General features: G+C 39.1%; 1 protein-coding gene, 1 long non-coding RNA gene and 1 pseudogene across 7 annotated transcripts in view; 1 reads left to right on the top strand and 2 right to left on the bottom strand.

The window, feature by feature from the left end:
• The window catches only part of LOC310657768, a 40,508-nt gene extending 16,929 nt beyond the window's left edge, over positions 1–23,579 (top strand). The window contains exons 2-3 of the long non-coding RNA XR_014501915.1: positions 22,876–22,999; positions 23,462–23,579. This is a non-coding gene — a long non-coding RNA (uncharacterized lncRNA). The remainder of the gene's footprint in view (positions 1–22,875; positions 23,000–23,461) is intronic.
• Positions 1–23,887, bottom strand: part of CTNNA2 (catenin alpha 2) — a 516,699-nt gene that overhangs the window by 421,441 nt on the left and 71,371 nt on the right. For 4 of the 5 annotated variants that reach the window (XM_083398285.1, XM_083398284.1, XM_083398286.1 and 1 more), the window contains exon 3: positions 3,214–3,409. In XM_083398285.1, the coding sequence (XP_083254411.1) occupies positions 3,214–3,409 (196 nt within the window). Of the gene's footprint in view, positions 1–3,213; positions 3,410–17,110; positions 17,130–23,887 lie in introns of those variants that run through there. The other variant, XM_083398288.1, reaches the window with a different exon arrangement.
• Positions 1,241–2,470, bottom strand: LOC310657644 (1-acylglycerol-3-phosphate O-acyltransferase ABHD5-like; annotated as a pseudogene). The gene has a single exon. The product of its transcript is annotated as a 1-acylglycerol-3-phosphate O-acyltransferase ABHD5-like (transcript).

Below are 23,887 nucleotides of genomic sequence, written 5' to 3'. Positions count from 1 at the left end.
ACCCAGAGCAGATGTGAGGAGGATGTGAGGTGCATGGGGAGAGGAGAAAGAAGTTCCACTGCACAAACAGAAATCCTTGCACTCATGGTACTACTTCGCTGGATACCGCATATACTTTCTGTTGGCTGAAATTCGGTTCTAGTAATATGGGGAGAGAGAGTTCTCTTTTCCCATCATACATAAATTTTGCAAACCTATAAAGTTTTTGTTCATAGAAAAAGACAACTGGGGAGGATATGAGAGAGGTTTGTGAAATTTATGTATGTTTCCTACCTTTTGCTTGTTGGCTAGATGCAACCTCTTAATTATTACACATCTTTAATTTCCAAGTTGTGGTGACCAAAAGACTACATAATGTTGACTGAAAACATGGCCACGCCATAAAGGGCATTACATGATACTAGGGAAGAAAGGAGGCACTGTTTTTAGCAGGAGTATCATGCTGCCAGAGCATCACCCCCCCCCCTCCCAACTCAAGCCTAGGAGACAGTATCTTTAGTTAATGGGATTTGCAATAGTGGAAACTGACAAGTGGTTAATGATGCCTCCACCAGACAAGATACCCATAATCAAAGTCAATGAATGCAAGATGTTTCCCATGGAAAGTCACTAGCAACCTTATGTACCAAGCTGCCATTATTTATCTCTTTTCTCGCAACTCTCTCCAGAAACTGACAACAAAGGAATTACTCCCCCAAATATTAATGATTCCACCAACCTAATCAAAATTGGTATAGATGAAGAAGAACAAACATTTCCTTATACAACCCACACAAACTTAATGGGCACACACTTTCACTATCTCCACTGGAGGTGCTTTTGACAAATTGAAAAAGATTCATGAAAAACCTTTGTGCATCTCACTTTAGACTGAAATTCCACACAATTAGTTGTCTGATAAAAATAATTTTATATTCTGCCTGAAGAACAGGTCTGCATAATTTGCATATATTTATGACAACGGAGAAGTAGTTCTCTAAAAGGTGCCGCTTTGACTATTCTATGTAATATATTTAACAACTAACACAGAGACAGACAGCTAGATATCGTATACTGTATAGTGTATTTTATTAAGAATGTTGAAACTTGCTGTGTGTGTAGAGCACAATTTTAAAAGCTCTACATTCTTCAAAGCAAAATTTTAAAAATCCAGTTTAAAATGTTGTGTTTAATATAGTATAGAGAGAGACAAACACCTTATCTAAATATATAAAGAACAGCATCCAGCTAAAATGTACGAAGTTTTCTCTCCCCATCCCTGAAAAATTCCAGAAAAAGACATTGCAAGGTTGAAAGTGTGCAAACATTTTGAAATAAGTGGTGCAAATGAATTTGTGTTTGCTTGTTAAACCTCTGTTTCCCTTAATTTTTTATCATATACAGCAAAGTATTGCTTTGAATTGCATTTGTGACTGGTTTTTCCAAAGAACAGAACTCATGTCAGTCCACAGAACTGCAGGTCTCTTTTATTTTCTGGTTGAAGTCTAGTTGAAGGTTGATTAGCATACACATAATAACCTGCACCAAGGATAGCTATTGTTTTCACATACAAATTTGGTCACAGAGGCTGGACGGTGGTCCCAGAATTGTCATCTATGTATGATCATGCTCCGTAAATCACAGTGATAGGAATGCATTGGTGCATATGGACAATCTGCTGAAGCACAGGTCTTTTTGCCCATCCATATATAACTGCCACGTTTTTGAAAGCCATTTCAAAACTTGATTATTGCTCATTACAGTGGTAGATATATTCAGTGACCATGTCATCATCTACTTTCTCTTGAAGTCAGGCCTAATGCACTGTACAAGGCTTAGTCCAAAGGGCCCCACTATTCTGAGATCAGACAATGGATTAAATGGACTCAAAACTGCTCCAAATGCTTTGATCCATATTGGAATGTGCCTTTCATGTTCAGCCCAGGAGGGCCTCCCCGGGAAACCCCGTGGCTCCACTAATATAAGATGTTTTACTGTGAGTAAGCAGCTGCCAGGAATCCACTCAGGTTGTGTCCAAGTAAAATCATTCTGTCCAATCCCATTTCCCTCCTCCATTCTTCTACAAATTGATTTTCTGCTACTTCTGCATCTGTGTCAAAGTGTGACCTACTACTGCCTCCAATTCCCAAGAGATCAAATGCATACACAGTCCTGTTTTCGCAATGATCTTCACAGTTCAGTGCCCAAAGTCCAACACCTCCTCCAAACCCATGGAGAAGAACAAGTGGAGTTTTCTGCAAGAGGCTGTGAGAGAACATTAGTGCCCATATTTTATTTTCATTGGATAGGAAGACATATTGTTTACTGTATGTACTTGTGATACATTTCAGTATTTGCTCTTCAGCATCCTTAAGACATACCAGTGATATAGGACACCAAGCAGGCAGCCAACTGGATAGCCATCCTAACCCTTTGCTGGGAGACTCCAGGCTCTCACTCTCATCCTTGGCCATGGCAGTGCAGAGGCAGTGTCAGCATCTGGGAGCCATTCCAGGGGCAGCAGCTGGGAGCTGAGTGACAGAGCGACCATGGCAGCAGCACCCCCACCAGCCATCATGGGACCCACCCAACAGCATATAGAATATAACAGATATCATTGTAGCCTACACAATGTTAGACACTTTGAAAAATTTGTTTTTATTACAAAGAGTCTACCCCCAAAAAATGCAGCAAAATAGTTGTATTATTTTAAAGTTTGCAACCAAATTTTGCCATTAAACGTGGTACTTCGACTGCATTTAAGTCAAACAGTTAAAAAGTCTGATCACACCATACAAGCATTGTTTCGCTTATTAGTCACATGAAATAACTGTGAGGATGGACTCAAGGGGAAAATTCACCTTGTACAATGAGTGTTTTGGTTTTCCCCATGATAAAGTTGAATTTTTGAAGAGGAATCACATGAAACAAATTTCTGCAATAATGATTTCAAGAGGCACTCTTACCAAGAGCATTTCAAATTGTTCATTTTTCAGTGTACAACCTTGCATGAAGAGGTAGTGCCATCTTAAAGCCATTTTGAATCAAATTGTACTTGCACATATATGTGAAAATTAAATGGTACCTCCACAATACATAAACCCACCATTCAATATAAGCAGTTTTAATGAAATTGTCATGATCAAGGAAACATCTGTAATCTGATGTTAACAAAGAGGTGGGAGGTGTGGGAGACAGGGAGAGAGATGGAGAGAGAGAGAGAGAGATACATACCTTGCTTCCGCACATCCTCCACAGCAGCCACCAGTTCATCTTTTAGGTCCTGGCTCTCCTTTGCAATCTGTTCTCCTTTTTCCAAAAAGTTTTGAGTAGCTTGTTCAACTGAAGCAGCCAGCACATGAGCCTTCTTAGATCGACCTTTCTTTTTACCAGATGGTCCTTTGTTACTTGTATTTACAAGGGTTGTCACCTTTAAAGAAGATTTTTTTAAAAAAAAGTTTAATGACCACAGCTTTAATTTGTTTTACAATTGTTCTCAGCAGACATAAGATACATGACTCAACATTTTCTAATTTTTTTTTTTTTAAAGCAGCAAAGTCTTGTGGCACCTTAAACACATTTATTATAATATTAATAAATACATCAAAACAGCTCCAACTACAATCCAACTTCAAGGATACCATTGTACTGACTTCAAGAACAGCAGGAAACAAAAAAAAAAAAAAAAAAAAAAACAGAATTCTACTCTCACCTCTTCCTTCTTTCCTTCTCTGTTTTCTCTGTTATCTATATTAGACAGCTTAGTCTTTGTCCATATAATTCCAAGACAACATGCACACTAATGGTCATGCACAGTCAGTGATCTATTAATATTATTATTATTATTATTATTATTATTATTATTATTATTATTATTATTATTATATCAAAATTGAAAATGACACTCAACATACAGAGTGATAGTCTAAAACTCATGCTAATTTGATTAGAGATGTCACCAACTTTATCCATCTACCCTTCTTTCTGAGAGCAAACAGAGAACCAATGTTGTCAGAGCATTTGAAGTCAGGAGGGGAGGAAAACTTCCACACTACTTTTATCAGTCATATCTGAGCTTTGTGAACACTTCTCTGATTCCATTGAACAAGCTATACTGAACTGCCCTAGAGAAAGCCCCAGAGCAAGGTGGAACCACATCAAAGAGACAATCTACAACACAGCCATGTCCTGCTTTGGCAAAAGAGAGCAACAGATCCCCAACTGGTTTGAATCTGGCATAAAGGAAATGAAGCCTGTTATCACTGCAAAGCACAAGGTTCTTGTGAACTACAAGTGTGTGCCCTGTGAAAAGACACTTGCTACACTGAGAAAGGCAAGGAGTGATGCCCAGTGGATTGCCAGACAATATGCCAATGACTACTGGCTAAAGCTGTGTCATAGCATTCAACTCGCTGCTGACACCAGCAACACTCGCAGAATGTACGATAGAGCTCCCCCAAAGCCTCAGACACAAAAGGGTAAGAGTTGCTTCTGACTGTCTAGCTCCTTCTGTCTAGAATTGCTTTTCTACCACAAAACACTGAGTTTCTCTACTTCTCAACCTGCCCCATACCCTTTTAAACCCAATGTGGCATGCCATGCAAGCAAACCTGACCAGCCTGTCCACTCAAAGGACACCCAGGTTCCCCATTGCAAGCACAGCATTAGCCCTATCATTAAGGTAATGGGAAAGCTGTCCTTCGTGCACACACCATGCAGTTTGGCCATAAACTCTCTGTGAGGGTTGCTGCAGAGATCCAATGAATGAAGGACATGTCTTCTCCCTCCAGCCGCTTCCAGAGGGTTTACATTGGCCCCTGGATTTTGGTTGGCTCCTGGACTATATATCTGCACTCTTGAATGTGAGTTCACAGAAGTTACTAGTTCACATATATTTTTTTCCTAACCTACATGGATCACACAGAACAATTAAATTAATTTGTGGTCGAAAACCAAACAAAGTTCCCTGCCTTGTATCCCAATATGGTTATTTATTATCACAAGCAACCAGATGAGAGAAGGTGCACTGAAAATTAGGTATGTTCAGCAAAGTTGCTTTATAGATATTTTACAGAAGTGTATTTTTAAATGAAAGAAGTGGAATCCTGTAGTCTAAAGTATTATCCCGTATAAGTGCAATGCCTCAATACAGTTTATGGAATAATTATACAAATCCTTGCTTCTGTACTAAACTCTCATTGCTTATGTGCTGCCTCTATTACCATACAAAATAAAACTACAGCCGATCTTGTAGGTATTTGGCACAGTGCTAAAATGTTATTCCCACAGTGACAACATGCCACACACAGTTAGAGCTAAAGGACGCAGGGGAATGGGCACTAAACAGTGCTAAAGGTATAATGTCACCAATAATAGATACTCAGTGATTGAAAGTTACAGATGGCTTGCTGTTGTTGTTTTTTAACAATAGACAGCTTGCTTAGCACAAACTAGTAGCATCTGAAACAAAGAAAAGTGGTTTTTGGCAGCTTTCACACAATGAACTGAAAGCAGCCTACCATGCTATACTGAGAGCAAAAGATCATGGAAAGAAAGATGAACCGAGTAATTTCCAGCTTCAGGAATGCTTTATTCAACTCAGCTGTATAGCTGACACACATACAGACAGACACATGCAAGCTTGGATCAGTTACTGAAATGACAACTGAGATTCTGTAAAAAGATTATCTCCAAAGACACTAAACTGTAGTCCTATTATGCTGTGTTATAAATCATAAGTGCAATTTGAGTCCGTTCAACATATAGTGAACTTCTGGACAAAAGAAAAATCAAGACACTAAAGGCAAGGCAAGTAAATTAGATTTACTGTTTATGTGCTAGTTTGGAAGATATACCCAAGGCTGTGATGAGTTCTACACAAATCCAAAGATGATGTTGAACATCAACCATGCCTCAATATTTGAAGACACCATGTGACCTGCATCTGATTATGTACTGATTCAAAGCCAACACAAAGTGGAGCAGGGAAATATATACACCACATGAGGACTGATGGATAGATGTCACTAATGTCTGCATCAGACCCAGAGCAGCATAAGGAACTTCAGGTCCTCTCTTTCTGCTGCCTCCTACCTTGGAGCAGCATGACTCAATGTTGATGAATTAATGGAAGCAATGCAAAAGAAATTGCCAAATATGTAGAAGCATAAAAAATCATTCTAGTTATGGACTACCAAACAACTCCTTTCTCAATATTTTCCCCATTAGAATAGATATACAAGATTCAATACTGGCAACATTCAGTTGTGTATAACAAACTCATATTCAAGTAGTTCAATGCCAGTGTCATGGGATTAAAGCAGTCCCATGGACCATTTAAGAAAGAGTAAAATCACTAAATCATCAATAAGGGTAAGACAATACTTTTTAACTTGACTTACAGAAACTAATTGCTGTGAGGGATCTGACTTTGTGGTCCGATCGTGGCGAATCTATTATGGTATACTTTTGATATTAGACTGCTAGTTTAAATAATATGACATTGTTTTGTTGATATTTTTCAATGTCTATTGTATTTTATTGTTATGTTTTATGTGACCCATCCGGGGGAAAATTTTAGTCTGAAATGAGGTATAGATATGTCTTTTTAAAAATGAATGAATAAATAAAGCTTGAGAGGGCTAATTGGAACCTTGTGTACAGTATCCAGCTCGATTTTGCTTAATCCTCAGAAGCTCTTCTAATAAGGCAGTCATGCCTGAGTCCTGTGGTGTTGAACTGGGAATTCATATACCCAAGTTTCCTTCTCCAGTCATTCTTTCTTTGCACATATCATGGTTTGAGAGAGGCTAAATACAAGCTGGAACACTCCATCTCCTGGTCTACAAGGTGGAATAAAAATCCCAGTACATCATCTCTGCCTGCTGGTTTAGTGATATTTCACAGACTTTTATTATATACCTAGATGATTTTAGGATGCATTAAGTGTACAGATTTGACTGATATTAAACTTTCTTTATAAGACTCTTTCTTTTGACAAACATATTTGATTATATTGGAATGTGGTATCTACTGAATCTCTGTCACTACATAAAGCATTTTCTATTATCTTTGCAACAACAACCAAGTAAAACATACCCACCATGGCCCTAAGTATTAGAATAAATTAATACTAACAGAACCAATACAATGATCAAAAAGTTGTTGCATCTTCTTGGAAGATGAATTAGAGTAAGCATAAATATTAAGTATAAAATGGGGTGAAAATTAAACACAAAGGAGGTTTGGCAAATTTGATTTTCTAAAATGGTATGAGAATAGTGGTCTGCCATCTGCCACTTTGTATTTGGTCAAGAGCAAATAATAACTGATGCTGATATTAAGCAGATGATAGCGAAATGTAGTTATGTGATGTGGTGGTTATGCAAAAGGAGCTGGAGAGAGTATTTAATTATGGTTATGACTATTTTTCAAGAGATTCTGAAGATACAGTTAATGTTAGATAGATCCTCTAGTAAGTTTTCTTAAATAAGGTATGGATCTAAGGAACCAGACAACTTCTTTTCATTGTATCCAATGGAAGCTTGGACTTTCATTTTGTATGAAGTGTCCCCTTATACTATACAGCATGACAAATCACCTTTCTATGGATCCTGGCCTATGAAAAAGTGTTTTCACCCATTAACTCTCAAGCTTCTCATATATATGTGTTGACAGCAGCCATACTGACATTTGCCAAATGTTAAACAAGAATGGAGCAAACTTAAGAGGGGTAAACCTTTTTCCAGACTTTAAGCCTAAATAAATAATTTATCAGAAGTCATCTACACAGAATACCACTCTGTAATAGAGTTCTGAAGGGCAGTTTACTTTGTTTATGCAGAGCAATCAATTTCTTATTCTGAACATGATGATTTCGAGCAATACTGGGCGCACTTATTAAGCAGTGAGCCCTACTTCTTATAATGGGATTTACCAGTACTTTCAGGCAAACATGCATTGCTTGTGTTGCTAGATCCATTTGAGAGTGTTTTGTGTTTGCTTTTTAAATATATATATTCAATAAATAGATTTAAAAGAGAAGATAAAGCTGTATCATACAGTTCTTTCCACCCCAAAATGTATTTAGGTTGAAACATATAAACATATTTTACCACATATCAGTTTGTACTTTACTTAAAATTAAGAAAATTAATTTTATTTTACTATGTGAGCATACTACTAGAGTATGTCATAAATCATACACAAGCACAAATGAGTCATAAATCATACACAAGCAGTCCAAAAGGGAAATCCCTCTCTTGCAGTAGCATGTGGGTTCATTGGTACAAAACATGCAAAACATCTCAACATGCAAAACATCTCAAAGTCCACCCCTCCTTTTCAATTTAAATCTAAAAAGAAATGTTGTTAATTCAGGCTGCTTTCCAAATCTGAAAAGTGCTAAAAAGTTGTCACGCTAACAAGGCTTAAACAGTTTTTATGCTGCTCTGTAAGGGGATTAAAAAATATCATTATCTAGGCCAGCTTGTTTTAAACAAAAAAGTCAGCATGCTGAAATTCAGTGGAACAGTTGAAGGCACCAGTATATCACACACTGAGCTGTGAATCTGAGTTTAAACAGATATGGCACATATTTTTTTTAGAAACGTATAGATCTGAATGTTGAAAGGGCACTTAAGACATGGTATGAGTGTCTTACATTGTGCAAAACTTTAGACATGCCCAGCTTGTTGGATAATGGTCATTTCCTTCCTTCCTTCCTTCCTTCCTTCCTTCCTTCCTTCCTTCCCTCCCTCCCAAGACCTCTAAGCATGACAATAAGCATGCTTACAAGACAATGGTTGTTTCAAAAGAAGCAGTAATTAGAAAGTACTCTGGAATTAATCAGCTGCTTTTGAGGAGGGCTGACCTTCCTTAGCTTCTGCTAAACCCTGTTGGGCAGTGAAAAATATGTCTCAAGAAGGAAAAGGGAAATCTGCAGCTGTTTTTTAGTCTTGAATAATATATTTCATGACATTACCTTGAACAAAGGATAATGTTTAAAGCTATGTGATGAATGGATAATGATACAAGTTCCAGTCTTGGATGAACAGACATATTAATGTTAACAAGAGAAGCAGCCAGAGACATAACCGCATTACAGTGGTACCTCAGGTTAAGTACTTAATTCGTTCCAGAGGTCCGTACTTAACCTGAAACTGTTCTTAACCTGAAGCATCGCTTTAGCTAATGGGGCCTCCCGCTGCCACTGCGCCACCGGAGCACGATTTCTGTTCTCATCCTGAAGCAAAGTTCTTAACCTGAAGCACTATTTCTGGGTTAGGAGAGTCTGTAACCTGAAGCGTCTGTAACCTGAAGTGTATGTAACCCGAGGTACCACTGTAATTTTAAATATGGGTAGCTTTGTAGATTCACAACACGGAAAGACCCGTGTAAGCAACCTCAGATTGACACAGCTCAAATGCTAAGACCTGCAGTTTGAAGTACAATTCCAGTGCACCTGGGGGAGTCTGGAGAGACATAAAGGCCAGGAAGGGCACGTAAAGTGAGAGCGGAGACAGGTTAGTGCAAATAACTGTCAACAGCTCAAATACATTCTGCTGAAGAGACTACTTTCCTGGAAGTTCTATATACAGCTCAGAATTTTCTCAAGGAAGAGATTGATTCTCTCAGCTACTTGCTGAGCCCTCAACTAATTTATTTCTCGCATCTGTGACTTTGCTACAAGTCCAAGTAACTGTCCCTGCAAAATCCTTATTCATTTGTATACAGTCACCTTGCAATTTGTGCGCTTGGCAGCCAGCCTCACGCAATTGCACAAATTGAACACATGCAAGGCAGAGAGCTTAAAAGCTATGATACATAAAATGCACTTTATGCATCATAGCTTTTAAGCTCTCACAGACTTGCCTTCAGAGTTCTGGGAAGGTCTTGCAAGATCTTACAGGGCTATGTGAGATCTCATGAAGGGCTGAAGAGCCCATGTGAGACCTTCCCAGAGCCTGGGAAGCTAGGCTTAAAAGCTCTCTGCTTTACATGGAGGACAAGGTCTGCTTGGTGCACCAGCTCTGGAAAGGTAGAAATGGTCACAGCCAGAACAGGATTGTTCTGGCTATTCCTTGATTTCAGCTTTACATGCAGTCTCCAGAACCCGTTTTACTAGTGCACATTAGAACTAAAAGATATAGTCAAGTATAAGACCACCATAACTAACTGGAAAGAATGTTTCTCAACTAGACACCTAGGGCTGTGCAATAAATCACCAAACCATTGAAAACCTTGGTTTTCGAACTCCCTGTAACTCTAACGTTTTGGCTTCTGAACGATGCAAACCCAAAAGTGAGTGTTCCGGAGTGTTCCGGTTTGCAAACTTTTTTTGGAAGCCGAATGTCCAACACGGCTTTCGTGGCTTCTGATTGAGTGCAGGGAGCTCCTGCAGCCAATCGGAAGTCGTGCCTTGGTTTCTGAACGTTTTCGGAAGTCAACGGACTTTTGGAAGGGATTCTGTTTGAGAACCAAGGTAGGACTGTATTGAAATACAGTGGTACCTCGGGTTAAGTACGTAATTCGTTCCAGAGGTCCATTCTTAACCTGAAACTGTTCTTAACCTGAAGCACCACTTTAGCTAATGGGGCCTCCTGCTGCTGCCGCGCCGTAGGGTGGGTTATAAATAAATAAATTATTATTTAAATAAATTACAAATAAATTATTGTTGTTTTTGTTGTTGTTGTTGCACAGATGTGTCAAACCTACACACAAACACAGGCATGCACACACACTCACACATGCCTTCTTTCTGCTGCACATGCACTTTACAATATTAGCTTCTATGTTGAATGCCTGGTCATGCCATTTGAATCTGACCTTTTAAAGAAAACAGTTATTTTAATTACATTTTCTTCGACAATGTGCTACGATGTTCTGCTGTTAGAAAATTATAGAATTCAATATGCCATATATGAAATCATTGACCTACAGGCATTAGCCTTGACTAGATTAAAAACAAGACAAAAAAATGGGACTATGTCCCAGAGAGTTTTAAAACTGGTACTTCTGGGGTAGCAACACATAAAGCCACATGTCAAACTTTTTCCGAACTTAATAGGATTTTTAGAAACAAGTTGTAATATGCATAGATGGCAAGCATTTGTTTTTCAAAAGGAAAAAGTCATAACCCGATGGCTTGGGCTGGCTTCAAGTATTTCTTTGGGATTCTGGGCACTGAAATATAACTGTATGCATGTGTGCAATTGGGTTTACTTCCTGCTATGTATGACAAGTATGTACAGGATCGCAGCCATATTATTGTATATCCTCGATAACAATGTATGACTGTCACTACACACACATGGGAGTGTAGTTCAATGGAGAAATCCAGAAATTACCCTGACTTTTGTAGTAAATGGTGAAATAGTTTTGTAGTAAATATATTCATTAATAGGAATTTCCAAAAAGGTCACACTGAATATGTACAAGATGGTACATATTATATTATAAATTATTATAAATACAAGTTAAAACACAGAGATGGTTTGCAAAGGTTATAATTCACATTATGAAATGCAATAATAAACCGACATTCAGCAACTTGCTCTTTCATGGCATAATCCCTCTTCTTTCAAAAGGCCAAGCCTGAAAAGCCTACACAGTGCAGGCACCCAGGGTTTTCCATATTCATTCCCTAATGCAACCTGAAAAGCTACCCCTGACCTTCAGGGAACCTCTATAGGAAATTCAGTTGGGTGGGGAAGATGCATCCAGAAGGGGAAATTGTCCTTCTCATTCTACCCTGTACATAAGAGGATTGTATCCTGACCAAAATCAATAGCAAATAATATCATATCAAAAATAACTGAGATAAGCCAAGGCATTTTCTAAGCAGTGACCACACTATCCCACAGAAGCCAATTCAGAAAGTCAGTTTTATCAGACCTCTCTTCAAACTGTTTTCAAAAACCCTGAAAGATAACTTATGTTGGGCTTCCATTGGTATGGGGTGGGGGTATGTGTGTTTTGAAACAGAGTTTTAAGCAACAAAAAGAGATATCCAGATTTTTTGTTAAAAATAACAAGTGGAAGCAAAGCAGAACTGTGTAACAAAATAGCAAGTAGAACAAAATTGTTACTCTTTAGTACATCAAATGTTATTATTTTATGACACATGATGCCATTGAAGAATCACAGGATTCAGTCAACTGACTAAAACATTTTTGAAAAGAGCACTGAAGCAAAAAAATAAATAAATGAAAGAACACCCAACATTGAAAAATGAAAGAAACTGTTTTATAGTTACATAAAACTGGAACTTCCATACTCATTTCTGAATCTCTGGTGCAGTTATGCAAGTGCTTCCTCCCACACAGAGACACAATGCACATTACGTTGCCATAAGTTGCAGGAATGGAAAGGGAGCTTATAACTAGTACACCTGGTTGTATGAATCAGCCCACAGTTAAAAGTAGGAGAGAGAAAGATAACTAAAAGGAAATCAGCTATTACGTAAAAATAGAATTTCTGCAATAGTTTTAGTATGCAGCAACACTACACAGCATTGATATAAATATCCCCACCACCACACACAGACATAGTGCCATTTACAACAAACCATAAATGACTGTGTATTCTTCTCACTCTTCTTAAAATTCTTATATATCATTGAGCTGCTGGAAACAGTCAATGACCTGAATAAAAGGCAGCCTTGACATTTTAGTATAAAGACTTTATCCCTTTTAGATGTAATGCTAGCATTCCACTTGAATGCACTATCTTGTTGCCTGACTGATTTTACTAGTAGCATCCCTCAAAGCACAGCTTTTCAGAACCCTCATATTTTGGTGAGGGGCAGGGATAAAATATGGAAAAGCATGCAAGTTGTATTTAGGACTTCTGAGTCCATTCTTCAAATGGTTTATTTTCCAAGTACTGGTAGCTGTCAGGAGGATAGACAGGCAACTCCATTGGCCTGGGATGATATTTCATCCCAGACAGCATCAGTGGCCAATTGCACCTGGTCACTGAAAAGCACCTGGTCACCTTCAAAGCAAACAAACCAGAACTCTGAATTAGCTTCTTTGTCTCATTTTTCTAGCACCCTTCTTTATCTCATGCTGCCTATAGGAAACTGTGTGAGCTGTTCTGGCCGAATCCATTTTTTTGTCACTACTATACTGAGTAGTATTTTAGCTATAAACATTACCCATATCCATACAGTGGTACCTCAGGTTAAGAACTTAATTCATTTTGGAGGTCCATTCTTAACCTGAAACTGTTCTTAACCTGAGGTACCACTTTAGCTAATGGGAAATCCCGCTGCCGCCGCATCGCCAGAACACGATTTCTGTTCTCATCCTGAAGCAAAGTTCTTAACCCGAGGTACTATTTCTGGGTTAGCGGAGTCTGTAACCTGAAGCGTCTGTAAACTGAAGCATCTGTAACCCGAGGTACCACTGTACTTTCATAAATCAACAAATACCACTAACATTTCAATGACATTTCAATTACATTATCTCAAAAGATATATTTCAAAGTAAATGCCAGGGACTAGCAGGGTGATGAAGGGGCCCTGGAGAGAGGAGATGGGATAAAGAGTGAAACTAAGGCTCTGCCAGTGGTGAGATGGAATAAGGAGGAGGATAACCACAGGGAAGAGACCAGTGAGTTGTGGGGTTCTATGCCACGGGGGGGACAGGGGATGGGACACCTTCCCTGTCAGAGTAAATATTGCTTATTCCATGGTGGAAGGAAGTTGGAAGAAGCTCTTCTTCAGTGGGTTGCAATAAATCAGGAGGCTGTCCTAAGGATCAGGACACGGGAGCTCACTCAAGTGGCTCCTTAAAAATTATTGAGGATCAGACACCCTGGCCCTTGGATAACAATCAAATATGTGAGCTTTGCACTTCTTCTCAACTCAAATATAAAAGTAAAATTGAAGGAAGCACTGCGGAAGAAGTTGATAGGAAAGGAAGCAAAGTTGTCTTGGCCAAGTGATGGATTCTATACAATGTTATGAAATTTATGTGCACTTTTACATGCAATTAAATGTCCTAACCAACAAAAACAAAAGTGCATGCAAAAGGCACAAATGCTTTTCCTTACCAAAATTTGCCTGATAACAATACTGTAACTATGAGGTATTACAGAAAAGGATCAAATCCTCTTGAAATGCATTCATTTAAAAATAATAAAATAATAAGGAAAGCGGGTGGCGCTGTGGTCTAAACCACTGAGCCTTGGGCTTGCTGATCAGAAGGTTGGCGGTTCAAATTCCCACTACGGGGTGAGCTCCCATTGCTCGGTCACAGCTCCTGCCAACCTAGCAGCTCGAAAGCACATCAAAGTGCAAGTAGATAAATAGGTACCGCTCTGGCGAAAAGGTAAATGGTGTTTCCGTGCACTGCTCTGGTTTGCCAGAAGTGGCTTAGTCATGCTGGCCACATGACCCAGAAGCTGTCTGCGGATAAACGCCGGTTCCCTCAGTCAGTAAAGCGAGATGAGCGCAGCAACCCCAGAGTCGTCCGTGACTGGACTTAACTGTCAGGGGTCCCTTTACCTTTACTTTATCTATAAAAATATGCTTTTAAAGCAGGAGTGTCAAATCCAGATGAGTTGCAGGGAGGAACTGCATGCCCATAGATACATGCACAATGTTCTCATACACACAAATGCACAGACAAGTTTGGATGGGGCAAGAATCCTTCAGCATGCCCAGCCATGAAGCTTCTACAGAAGCTTCTCATAATCAGAATGCCACCACTCCAATCCATACAGTTCATGCTATAGTTTTTCCAAATGATGCTTCATTTTTAATTAACGTGAGTACAGGGTACTGGCTATGAAATTAATGAAGTCTATCTATTACACAGTACAAATGCTCACATGCAAAACATTCTCAACATTTTCCAGAGCTGAAAGCAACACACTCATTTTCTATCACTTGGCCCCAAAGGGCCTCTTTGTTTCCAACATCAGCCTATTAGACAGTAAAGCTGTCAACTTGGGGCCTTGTTGCTGTGTCTGTACTTCATTGTACTCCAATTAGATAGCATAGTGTTATTTAACTACATATGCAATGGCCTAATATTTTAAAGCAACACTTTAAATATTAAAGTGACCCTAACCACCCTGTTTAATAATATTGCATTATCTCCTTAGGACAAAGGAACTGAACACCAATAATGAAGCTGATAAAGTTTCTGACCTTCAAGCTAGGATAGGAAATCATCTGTTGTTCACTGGTTCTTTTTTTCCTTCTCCTCCTCTTCTGTCTTTCCACATCTCTAATTTCTCAATGAACTTAGCTACACTGCTCCTGGCCAGAGCAATTTATAGTCTACTTTATCCAGTTTATCCACATGGATGTGTATCTATGGCCTTTCCCTCTCCTTACTTGACATTAAGTGTCCTCTTAACTCCCTCAGACTTTACCCACAGAGTTCAATCCTACCTGGTTGGGCACACCAGTGAGTTTTCCATGGAAACTGGGTTGCACTACAGTGGAACCTCGGGTTACGTACCGTCCTCCTTACGAACGCTTCGGGTAACGAGCTCCGCTAACCTGTAAGTAGATGCTCCTAGTAGCGAACTTTGCCCTGGGATGTGAGTGGAAGTCATGTGCCAGTGGTGTGGCGGCAGCAGGAGGCCCCATTAGCAAAAGCGTGCCTCATGTTAAGAACGATTTCGGGTTAAAAATGGACCTCCGGAATGCATTGAGTTCGTAACCGGAGGTACCACTGTATTGAATTTCCCCATGCAGAAGCTGATGGTCACAGAGTTCCATCCCGCTTGGGCACGATCTCCTCCTCATCCACTAGGTTCACCCATTGCCTCTGCAGTTGGATCTCCATCTCCTCTGTTGCTTTCTCAGAGGAGGGCACGCCAGGTGGGATGGCTGTGACAGCACCTGTGGATCTCCTTACTCTGGTGGCTAAAAACCCATCCTTTGGAAACAGACAACTGTTCCATACTGATTCAGATTTCCTATGATGCTTGATGTATTACGGTATTTTAATATTTTGTTGGAAGCCGCCCAGAGTGGCTGGGGAAGCCCAGCCAGATGGGAGGGGTATAAATATATTAATATTATTATTATTATTATTATTATTACTACTACTACTATTGATAGCAACAGTGTAAATTAGCTGAATCATTTTGCATCTGAAGTTCACATTCTTAGCTGATAAATTGTGCAAAGCCTAAACTTCGCTGATACAAACAGCAATGCTTAACTAAAGTTAAGTTTAGTCTCAAATATCTTTAAAAAGATTAAGATACCCTTTTACCTCAGATCATTACAGGTATTTTTAACGTGTCATATTTTAGCGTCTTGTTTATAATATTACAAGATGTTTTCTGCCAAACTAGAAATAATTGGACAGGTATTTAATTTAGCTAATTAAACATAATGTCTCTTTTTCCTGTTTGCCATTTGCTCTCTGTGAAGACAGATTATCAGGAAAGCTGAATACTTAACTGTCCTTTTTAAGTTATCTGTTCAACATTTCATTGTAAGTAATTACAGTTGAGAAGGAATGCAGTTTATTTTTTCACATTTGGTCAACTTTCTCAAATTGATCACCTTTATGGAATTTGCTGCCAAGGAGTGTGGTGGAGTCTCCTTCTTTGGAGGTCTTTAAGCAGAGGCTTGACAACCATATGTCAGGAGTGCTCTGATGGTGTTTCCTGCTTGGCAGGGGGTTGGACTCGATGGCCCTTGTGGTCTCTTCCAACTCTATGATTCTATGATTCTATGATTCTATAAAACCTACTTCATTTTTGTAAAGTACAATTTCAGAAGGGGGAAATGAAACACATGTAACATTTCATCCCTGTCCTGTTACATTTCAAATTCACAGGGAGAAGCAGCAAAAAAAAAAAAAAAAGCATTAGATACTTCTGCAGGAGTTTAGAACGCTGCACTATTTTCACAAATGTTTGGATGCTACCTAAAAATGGTTGCCAACAGTTGGTAGAGCTATTATTTATTTATTGTTTTATATAAACAATTAATATACTGCCTTCTATTTCAAACACCAAGACAGTTCACAAACAAATAAAACCACAGCAAAATATCACAATAAAACAAAATTAAAATATAAATCACAGTAACCAGGAAGTCCAGGAACTGGTATTAATGGCCAGGGAAAAGCCAAGAGAAAACAGGTATATTTACCTGGTGAAGGAGTTCCTAGCTCGAATTTGTCCTCTGCTAGGTTACTATAGAAAAACCACTATTCTCTATGCCCCAGCTGCCATATGGGGATCGTAATGCTGAACTCACAATGCATCAGCTTCTGCATAGCAATTTTTGATTAAATGTAATCTGATCTCTAATTGGTTACTCTCTTTCCTTCCAGGCTAGGGCAGCCCTGTTGCTCCCAAGGGCATTTGTTTGCCGATTTTGAGCATGCATGGTGACAGCAAGGCTTTCTAGCCACACAGAGTGGCTCTTACCTTAAAAAAAAAGACATTTTTTAAAAGGCAGCCCTCAGATTACCACATAACTTTAGATTTTGAAAAGAAGCTTCCCTCCCTCACACTAATATCTCTAAAGTTATTTCTTCTACCTTCATCAGAAAGAAAGGTCCAATTTGGGGGGCGGGGGGCTAATTCAGGAGACCCTGCTCTGCTTCTGGATTCTGTTGCCAGCTCTGACCTACTTACAGAATAATTCCTATTCTCAGTTCACCACATACTTAAGCCTTCTCAAATTTGCCATTTAAATTTAAATCTTGGCTGTGAGTTCTTGGAGACCTGCCTAGCATGCCTTTTCCACCTGGCTTGAGAGGGCAGGTCCCTAACTGACTCCAGCTACAAAATCTGAAGCTGCTGAACAGAAAGCAATGGCAGATTGACAAAAGCAGAAACTGCAGGTGGCACAGGAAGAAACAGGCACAACATTAGCAACTGCCAAGGGCAGCTCTATCCCAGGGCTCCTGCCAGTCAGTGCATGTTTTTCTGCACCCTCCCCCCCCCTTTAACTTTTAGTTAGGCAGGCAGACTGCACAGCAAAGTGCCTGATGAAGCCCTGCCCATGAACGCTACCTTTCCAAGATACATTTGGAAGACTAAATGGTGCTAAAGGACCCCCTCCTTCTATTTCCACCACTTGATGTTGACTAGGAGAGTGACTAGGGTTGATGGGCTCCCACTCTTTCCTTTCCTTTCATATTTAAGTAGGAGCACTGCATAGCAAAGAACCCAGTGTTGAGATTCCATCTGGGCCTGCCATTCTCATCTTCCAAGAGTGCTGAGAATCAGATAGTGATGGCACCACACAACACATAGACCCAACTAAAAGTGAATAAAAGGGAAAACAGCCCCTTCCTGCTGCTGGACACTAAGCTAAGGGAGGAGAGCAGAGGGATTAGGGTGGCAGGGGAGAAGGTGGTGGAGCACTCAGTGGGAAAGGAGTAGGGCCAAATTCTAGAGAGGCTGGAGAGACCCAGCCAGATGGGTACGATACGATATGATAATCTTTATTGTCATTGTCCCATACAGAACAACGAAATTGAAAAAATCTACACCAGACATTCAAAAACCAACAAGCCTGCTATCCCAGACTGGTTAACCTCCTAAAAACACTGATAGCCCATAATTAAATACAATATACCGTATTTTTCGCTCTATAAGACGCACCAGACCACAAGACGCACCTAGTTTTTGGAGGAGGAAAACAAGAAAAAAAAATCTGAATCTCAGAAGCCAGAACAGCAAGAGGGATCGCTGCGCAGTGAAAGCAGCAATCCCTCTTGCTGTTCTGGCTTCTGGGATAGCTGCGCGGCCTGCATTCGCTCCATAAGACGCACACACGTTTCCCCTTACTTTTTAGGAGGGAAAAAGTGAGTCTTATAGAGCAAAAAATACGGTACTCCCATAGAGACTACCTTACACTGTGTTTAAAACCAAAATCGCATTTGGATAGAAACTGTTTCTCAGGCGGCTAGTCCCAGTCTTTATAACCCTGTACCTTCTTCCGGAAGGCAGAAGCTGAAAGAGATCATTTCTGGGGTGCACACTATCCTGCAGCTTTCTTATGACACCTGGAAACATAGATTTGATCCAAGGTGGGAAGAGTGCACCCAATTATTCTCTCCGCAGTCTTTACAACCCTGGACAACATTGGTTTTTTCCCTGACCGTGCAGCTCCCAAACCACACACACAGACCATAAGTTAATACACTCTCTACAGTAAAATGGTAAAATGCCATCAACGGGTACTTTGAGATATTATTTTTCCAAAGGATTCTCAGAAAATATAACCTCTGCTGTGCTCTCTTCATCAGGTCTTTACTGTTTTCTCCCCAGGTTAGGTCTTCCCAGGTTAGGGTGGGGCATAAATAAAATTGTTGTTCTTGTTGTTGTCTCTAACCAACAATTCTGAATAAGGGAAATGGTTTGTACTCAATGGATAACAATGCAAGATTGACTTTCCAACTCAGTTTGAGCCGTTGCTATGTGAAACTTTCTGATACAGTTTAGAGACTCTCTTTTTTCAATAAGCAAGAACAGCAAAAGGTCAACATAGCTCAGTAAAACAGCAAAAGTAAAATTTACATTTACTGTGCACTTGGGTATTGCACCTAAAAGATAAGCTTAAATATTATTAACTGTGAGATTTGTTCCAATAATGAAGACTTCTTTTCACAGTTTAAACAATAAGGAGATTTAATTAATTCTCAAGTGGAAAGGCAGAACTAAAATTCAAGGCAGCATTCAGATCAGCCTAAAAAGTCAATTCACAAAATCCTCTTGTGCATCATTCTAAATCGGTAAAGAGCCATTCAGACTTTAAATCAACATCAGGTGAGGGAAACAAGGCTCTCCACACATAGGGATTTAATATGCTAACTTTCCTAAAACCAGAAGTAACATTTGCACTGCATCAACAAATCTTCACTGGTTGCTTCTTTCAATCAAAAAGGTTTATCACATGTAATTATTTCCGCAGCCCTTCAAGTAAACAAAATGATAATATTTCATTCTAGAAGCATAGTTATGCAAGCTTTTGCAAATCAAATTTAGAAGATGTGGATGTATCGTGAAGGCAGAATATATAAGATAGGTCCATATTGTCTATGCTGATTAATATGTCAGTTTGGGGTTGAATATGGAGTGGGAAGAGGCACACACAAAATGTTTCATTAAGAAACAGCTGCTTATTATTATAGAAGACAATGTCCACCAGTTGATATTTCAGAAAATAAATTATCCATAGCTTTCAAAAAGTTCTTCTGAATTGGCACATGAAAAACGCAACCATCCCATATGTAACATACAATACAAACATGTTACAACATCCCTCCTTTTTAATTAATGTCCTTTCCCACTATTTAATATTCTGTTCCTTCATTCCCCAATGAATGTATTCCAAATTTGTTCTGTTTTATTACTGTAAATCACTTTGGCATTTCTTTCTGTAAATGGAAAGTAGTGTTGAAATCTTTTAATTAATAAATATATAAATACGTTTGTTTTTTTTTAAAAAAGTATTTTTATTGAATTTTTTCCATGTAAACCAAACAATGAAACAGAACTTCATGAGACAAACACTGAAAAACCAAACCAAACCAAGGCTGGCATGGGATGTTACATTCACAAGGAGAAATGATAAAGCTGGTTATCTGAATATTTGCGATAAAACACAGACAGGTAAGTGCAGAGTACCATTGTAAGAAAAGAGAGTAGAGAGCTGGGATCGTTGGATAAAGGGTGGTATATAAATCAAACAAATAAGAATAATAAATAACAGATGCAGAAACAAAAAAACCTATAGCTGAAATAAACAAGAGACACAGGGAGCCCCAAGAATAAAAGGTTCTGTATTGCATCAAGAAAAATGTTCAATTTATGTTATTTGATTTGATTACTAGCAGCATTTCTATACTACAGTTTATAGGAATAGCAAAATAGATATGTAGGCGATATCATACAGGGCGGTCTCCACCAACCTGGCACCTTTCAAATGTTTTGAACCAACACTCCCTACAGCCCCAGCCAACACATCCCTAGGGAACTGAGACGTGCAAATAAAAGTATAATATATTGATCAGTCAATTTCATTACATTATCCAGGAACTAGCAGAATATATTTAGTACTATGTTAATTGAGCTGAGAAAATCTATCACTGAAAATCTATTAGCCAACAGATGGTAAGAATAATTGGCAAGGGTTTTGAATAACAGAAATGGAACAATACAGAGTCAGTATCTGCATGACAAGATATTTAGCAGAGATACTACAAGTTACAAGGCAAAAACACTGCACGGCACATACGGTCAATTATAAAAGTGTGCAAGTTGCACATTCTGAAATATCTAGTCACTGTTGTCAGAAGCAGTAGAACTCTATTGAGATGGGGAAAGGCTATATTGAGTTACTTGTCATAACAGTATAAATTCATTTTATTTATCATCCTTTATTCTAATTAAGCCCCAGGAACAAAGTTTTCTTATCACTTTCCTTTTAACCTATTACAATATTCAGAAGACCAGAAATGTTGAAGAAATTAGCAGCACATAGCAATTCCTGTGTCTTATTAAAAAATATAAGCTGTGGATATGCTACTCTTTATTTGTTTTTAAACTGGGCCTTGTTTTAAGCTGGACCATACAAGGAAAATGGCTAATCAAAAGCAGCCTTACCATTTCAAATAATGACTGGCCCATGTGGATATGGTAGCCAGATGTTAAAAGTAATCATCATATGCTATTTATTTTGTCACATAAATGTTCTGGTAAATGTTGAGATTGACTCAATGCACACTGAGAAAGTTAATCAACTACAGCCCCTTATTTTCAGTATTTGCAAGCTAGCAAAGTAATTGACAGGTGTTAGTTTCCCAGTAGTGATGTATGGAAGTGAGAGCTGGACCATAAAGAAGGCTGATCGCCGAAGAATTGACGCTTTTGAATTATGGTGCTGGAGGAGACTCTTGAGAGTCCCATGGACTGCAAGAAGATCAAACACATCCATTCTTAAGGAAATCAGCCCTGAGTGCTCACTGGAAGGACAGATCGTGAAGCTGAGGCTCCAATACTTTGGCCACCTCATGAGAAGAGAAGACTCACTGGAAAAGACCCTGATGTTGGAAAAGATGGAGGGCACAAGGAGAAGGGGACGACAGAGGACGAGATGGTTAGACAGTGTTCTCGAAGCTACAAACATGAATCTGACCAAACTGCGGGTGGCAGTGGAAGACAGGAGTGCCTGGCGTGCTCTGGTCCATGGTGTCACGAAGAGTCGGACACGACTGAACGACTAAACAACAACAACAAGTTGCCAGGCTCACTATCTCACCTAAAGTTGCTACCAAAATCTCCACTGAAGCAAAATTTGAATTTCAGGGTTCTGCCTTTAAGGAAATGTGATAAATACTATGAGAAATGTCCATGTATAGCCAGATTATGTGAAAATAATTGAAGTCATGCATTACTATAACATTTCCTCTTCTGGATGTTTCCTTGATTTCATTCTTAATCCGGTATTACCACCCACAACAATTTAATGGAGGAGTCTGCCCCTTGGAGGATTTCTAGTTTGCTAGACTCAATGCCCTCTCTGACTCATGGCAGAACTAGCTTTCATAGATCTGGAGAAAGGCTCGTGAAGGACTGCACTCTCGCTGCACACATTCTGTATAGGAATCCCAAGATCAAAGGTTCCTTCACAATGTAGCAGCAGCTAAAATGTGACCCAATGCATTTTATAACACATTTGCATGACTAACAGTATGTTGCAGGTGTGGGTGTCTGTTTTGTAACACACACACACCTGATTCTGACTAAATATGTCTACTTGTATATGTATTATGATATGTATTTTTTTTGTTTTTATATTGTAAAAATTGATCTTAGTATGAAAGGCAGTATAGAAATTTAATAAACAACAACAACAACAACTATATCTGAGACCCTTTCAAAAAATCAGTATTGTAGGATGCAAACCAGCTGGGTTGTTCAGATCCACTGAGATGCTGTCAAACTGCCAAAGCCTGCCTGCATGTATTGGTCTGCATTATTGAGGCTGCCCAAGATTCATTGAGGTAACTGAATGAATAATGTAAGGCCTTTAGCTTGAATGTTTTAGTGTTAAGAGTGCATCAGCAAAAACAAAAAAATAAATCTGGCAACAGATTTAAATAAAACTTTTGGGTAATCTCGGCTTTACATTTACTCATGCAGTGAGAGCATTTTTCTTTTACCCCACCAAATAAGCTCGTTTTTAAAAAAAATATATAAAAAAGACAGCATCTGTTCAAATAAACACATATCCTAATTTAAAAGGCATTTCAATGCATTCTTTAAGCAATAAAACTTCCTTAAAATGAGTTGGCACTGAAATGTATTTCCTTTTTGTAATGCCTCTTTTCTTTTCCTTTTTTCACATCTACCATCCACAGAACAGTTCGTTTACTTGATTTCAAAGAGTCCCTAGAGATACCAGAGGAAATCATAAAATAAAAAACCTCGAGTCTTTTGCTTTATTCCTTCTTGCCTCACTGTTATTTCATTTTCATTTCAGGCAGAATTTTCAGACCTATCTGTGTACAGCTGCAGAAGAGGAAAAAGATGTAATATCCAATTTACTTAATCATTTATTATTGTTAATCATTGTTAATTAATAAAACTACTACACATTCTGATATAGAATCCTTATTTCACTCAGCTCCCAAATAAGGCACAGCCTCTCCCTAAGCTCACCCCACATGGCAATATTGGGGTAATAACATTGGGCTACCTACTGTTACTGAGATAATGCTTTGAGTAAAGGTAAAGGGATCCCTGACCATTAGGTCCAGTCGTGGATGACTCTGGGGTTGTGGCGCTCATCTTGCTTTACAGGCTGAGGGAGCCGGCGTACAGCTTCCGGGTCATGTGGCCAGCATGACTAAGCCGCTTCTGGCGAACCAGAGCAGCGCACGGAAACGCCGTTTACCTTCCCGCTGGA

This window comes from Podarcis tiliguerta (genome assembly GCF_965153285.1).
Source record: "Podarcis tiliguerta genome assembly, chromosome: 9".
In the NCBI taxonomy this organism is placed as follows: Eukaryota; Metazoa; Chordata; class Lepidosauria; order Squamata; family Lacertidae; genus Podarcis; species Podarcis tiliguerta.
The sequence above is the reverse complement of the archived record's forward strand: the minus strand, read 5'-3'. Positions and strand labels throughout refer to the sequence as shown.